The sequence below is a fragment of the Oryzias melastigma genome, linkage group LG3 (genome assembly GCF_002922805.2).
Source record: "Oryzias melastigma strain HK-1 linkage group LG3, ASM292280v2, whole genome shotgun sequence".
NCBI classification, from domain to species: domain Eukaryota; kingdom Metazoa; phylum Chordata; class Actinopteri; order Beloniformes; family Adrianichthyidae; genus Oryzias; species Oryzias melastigma.
The window spans coordinates 490,697-493,827 of record NC_050514.1 but is presented as its reverse complement, the minus strand read 5'-3'; the positions used below and the strand labels follow the sequence as shown (position 1 = coordinate 493,827).

The window sequence follows — 3,131 nt, the reverse complement described above, 5'->3', positions numbered from 1 at the left end:
AAATTAATCGATTTGAATCGATTTAAAATTAGCAGATCAATAATCGATTGATAAAAATATGAATTGATTTAGTACATAAAACTAAGTCCACTAGCTTAATGCTAAAGGAATTTCCCATAGGACGTCTAAGGATCGGTGGACCTAAACATACATCGCTGACTAAATAAACACCTTTATAAACTCAAAGTCATGAATTTTCCAATCTCTTTTAATGAAATTTATTTTTTTAAGTAACCATTTGTGGTCTAAAACACAGTTTTTTCCCTCAAACTTTCTTCTTCTGGAATAACGTGTCATGCCATAGTGCAATCACCACCTAGTGGGCAAACTGAAACAGGAGAGGCAGATCAATATTTTCAATATTAATGATCTGAAGATTTTTGTTAGAACTTCTCCTTTGGAGAAACCATGTAATACCAACAATCTCATTATTTCACTGATACATTTTAGAGTATGTGAACTGTATCAGATTAATATAAACATATAGTAGATTATTAATGTATTTCTAAACAAATGTGTCTAAATGTGTAAACTTAAAATTGAATTGAATTGAATTGAATTGAGAGGATCGAAAGACTCGAAAAACAAAAAAATCAGAATCTAATCGATTCAGGTTCCTGTGAATCAAATTGTTTCTGGAAATTTTTATCGGTGCCTAGCCCTAATCGGAGCAAGAATGGTTATTCTGAAGTAGATGACCTTCTTGGAGCTGGAAGGTACTTCCAGTTTGGAACATGGGGAAAGGGGTCACTCAGTCCAGTTCTCGCAATCAAAGGTTAAGTCTAAAGTTATTGTGACAAAAATATTTAGTTACTAGCAAAAAACACTTTTAAAAAATACACGTTTTTATGTAACAAACTAAAGTAACAAGCTAAAATAGAAAAAAGAATGGAACAGTTAGGTGACCTAAAACAAAAGGGGTGGGGTTGTATAAATTCACTATCTCTGATTCAAGCAATCTTTTAGACTCATTTTGACAAACTTAATCATTAAGTTTTTGTGTTATGTATTTTAAAGAAAGATTTTATATATCTATGATCTATGATTAGGAGTAAGAACTGAGTTATTTTCTATTGTATGTGGATGTATGGATATTTTCTAAGCAATTTTATGAATATTTATTGTTTGATATATATTTGTATAGATGTATTTTTTTATTTTGTCTTGTTTGTTATTATGTTTTGCTTTGATTGCTTGAAAAAAAAACATTTCCAAATCTAAACCTAGGCATAGCATTCTTTTAACAGGTTAAATGACAAATTCTGCCTTTTATTTCTACATCCGGTTTTGCTGATGTTGTTGGTGTCGCGCATTGATGACGTAATGCTATCTCCAGCGTGAGCTGTGTTTACTTTAGTGTGTAACAGAGGGGGAAATCTGCAAATATCTGCGGTAAGCAACCACACCATACACTGTTATTAGTACGTTCACCTTCAAAAATGTTAGTTTACAGAAAAATCTTGGCCTGTGTGTTTAATTTGTATCGGAACGCGGCTACAAGTTAGCTGCAGCTGCAAGCAACTTTCATGACGTGACCCACAATTTCTATGGGTTAAACATGCTTTTTAGGTTTTACAATTGGGTCATTCACATTAATGTTGTAAGAGTTCCGCTGGAAAACCAGACTAAAGTAATTTATATTAGTTAAGCACGTTAAGGTGACATTAAACACGTAGTTTTTTAACCTTTTCCCCCCCAGATTAAAAAAAAAAAACTCTGCTTCTTGGGAGAAAAAAAAATCATTAACGCACTTTTAGACTCTGATCTGTCATTTGATACACCAAGCATCTGTTGTTTGTTTGTGGATCAAGGGTGAATTGTACCTCTGGTGCTTTTATTTTTGCAGCCAAGTCAGTAACACCCCCATCCTCCTATGAAAATGCTGTAGTCTTAGCAAACAAGAACAGCTTTCACAAACACCTATGTTACATTTATCCAATTTGAATTACTTAACTAGTTTGATTTTTAATTTCAAATATTTCCTTTGCTACAGGATTATTAATTAATAGATATGTTCTGATTGTTAAAGATCCCTTTTCAAAATAAAATGTTAACAGTTCTAACATGTAGGAGTGTTATTGACATTTTAAGACCCAGTAAAGTCCACTTGAATCATATTTTTAAAGTGTTCTTAGTGGTCTTTTAATTATAAGTATGCCATTTTTATTATTATTTTTGTTTTTGAATTGCATTTTCTAGGACATATTTTCTGCAGAGTGGCAGGACATCAATAGAATTTCACCTCTGACTTATGAAGCGAAGTAAGGGTTCTCTGATCTCCCATCATACCTTTGTTTCCGTGCTCTCCTGCTAGCTTACAGCCCCTAACAACACCAGCCTTACATTAGCAAAAAAAAAAAGTCAAGCAATATTGGCTCTATCTTGCCGTACAGATTTAATCCAAATTCCAACTCAGATGAGGGAAACAAAGACGTACATGGATCTATTCGTCTGCAAGTGGATACCTCAGAATTTGACTGTTGCTGCTAAAATCGTTTTAATTTGACTGTTGCTGCTAAAATCGTTTTTTTTTTCTTTTAATTCTCAACAATTTTGACAAAATTTGTTGACCACAACAATTTAACTAAATTCTCAATATTTTGAGTAATTGACAGCTTTTGAATGTGCTGCATACTTTTGGATTGGGACTATTTTGATGGTGAGATTTTTTTTCCTGCATTCAGTGAAACCTGTTTAACCATCAACTGTTATTTCTCTCAGTAACGACTTGCTTTCGTAACGATTGGAAACTGGAGGGAATTTCCCTGTTATACAAGAGCGTGCATGCATTTCACATGAATCCATCATGTTAGTGTCACCCCAACTCAGATGTCAGTTAGGAAATGATGAATTGTCAACAATATTGTGTTTCATGGCAGGAGATGTCAGCTTTGTGCGGCACTAGCAATGGCTGCCAAGATGCAGGACGAGCGGTCTCAGAGAAAGAGGCAAGTATGAAATCATGTAGAAGCTTTGTTAAATGTTTGTCCAAAAGAAAAATCTTCCAAAAACATTCTCCAGTCTGTGTACTACCATATGAACTGGATGAACTTTTGGTTTGTGCATGTTCCTTTCATATTGACAGAGCGGAGCTTGATGCTACGTTCACACCGGGCGTCCTTTATTTCGAA

General features: G+C 34.0%; 1 protein-coding gene across 6 annotated transcripts in view; it reads left to right on the top strand.

Annotated features, from left to right (window-relative positions):
- The first annotated feature begins 1,237 nt into the window (after positions 1 to 1,237).
- Positions 1,238 to 3,131, top strand: part of LOC112161220 (APAF1 interacting protein) — a 19,813-nt gene continuing 17,919 nt past the window's right edge. For 2 of the 6 annotated variants that reach the window (XM_024296277.2, XM_024296275.2), the window contains exons 1-2: positions 1,238 to 1,392; positions 2,880 to 2,948. In XM_024296277.2, the coding sequence (XP_024152045.1) occupies positions 2,908 to 2,948 (41 nt within the window). In that variant the 5' untranslated portion in view covers positions 1,238 to 1,392; positions 2,880 to 2,907. Of the gene's footprint in view, positions 1,393 to 2,199; positions 2,262 to 2,507; positions 2,660 to 2,879; positions 2,949 to 3,131 lie in introns of those variants that run through there. The other 4 variants (XM_024296278.2, XM_024296276.2, XM_024296279.2 and 1 more) reach the window with 4 other exon arrangements.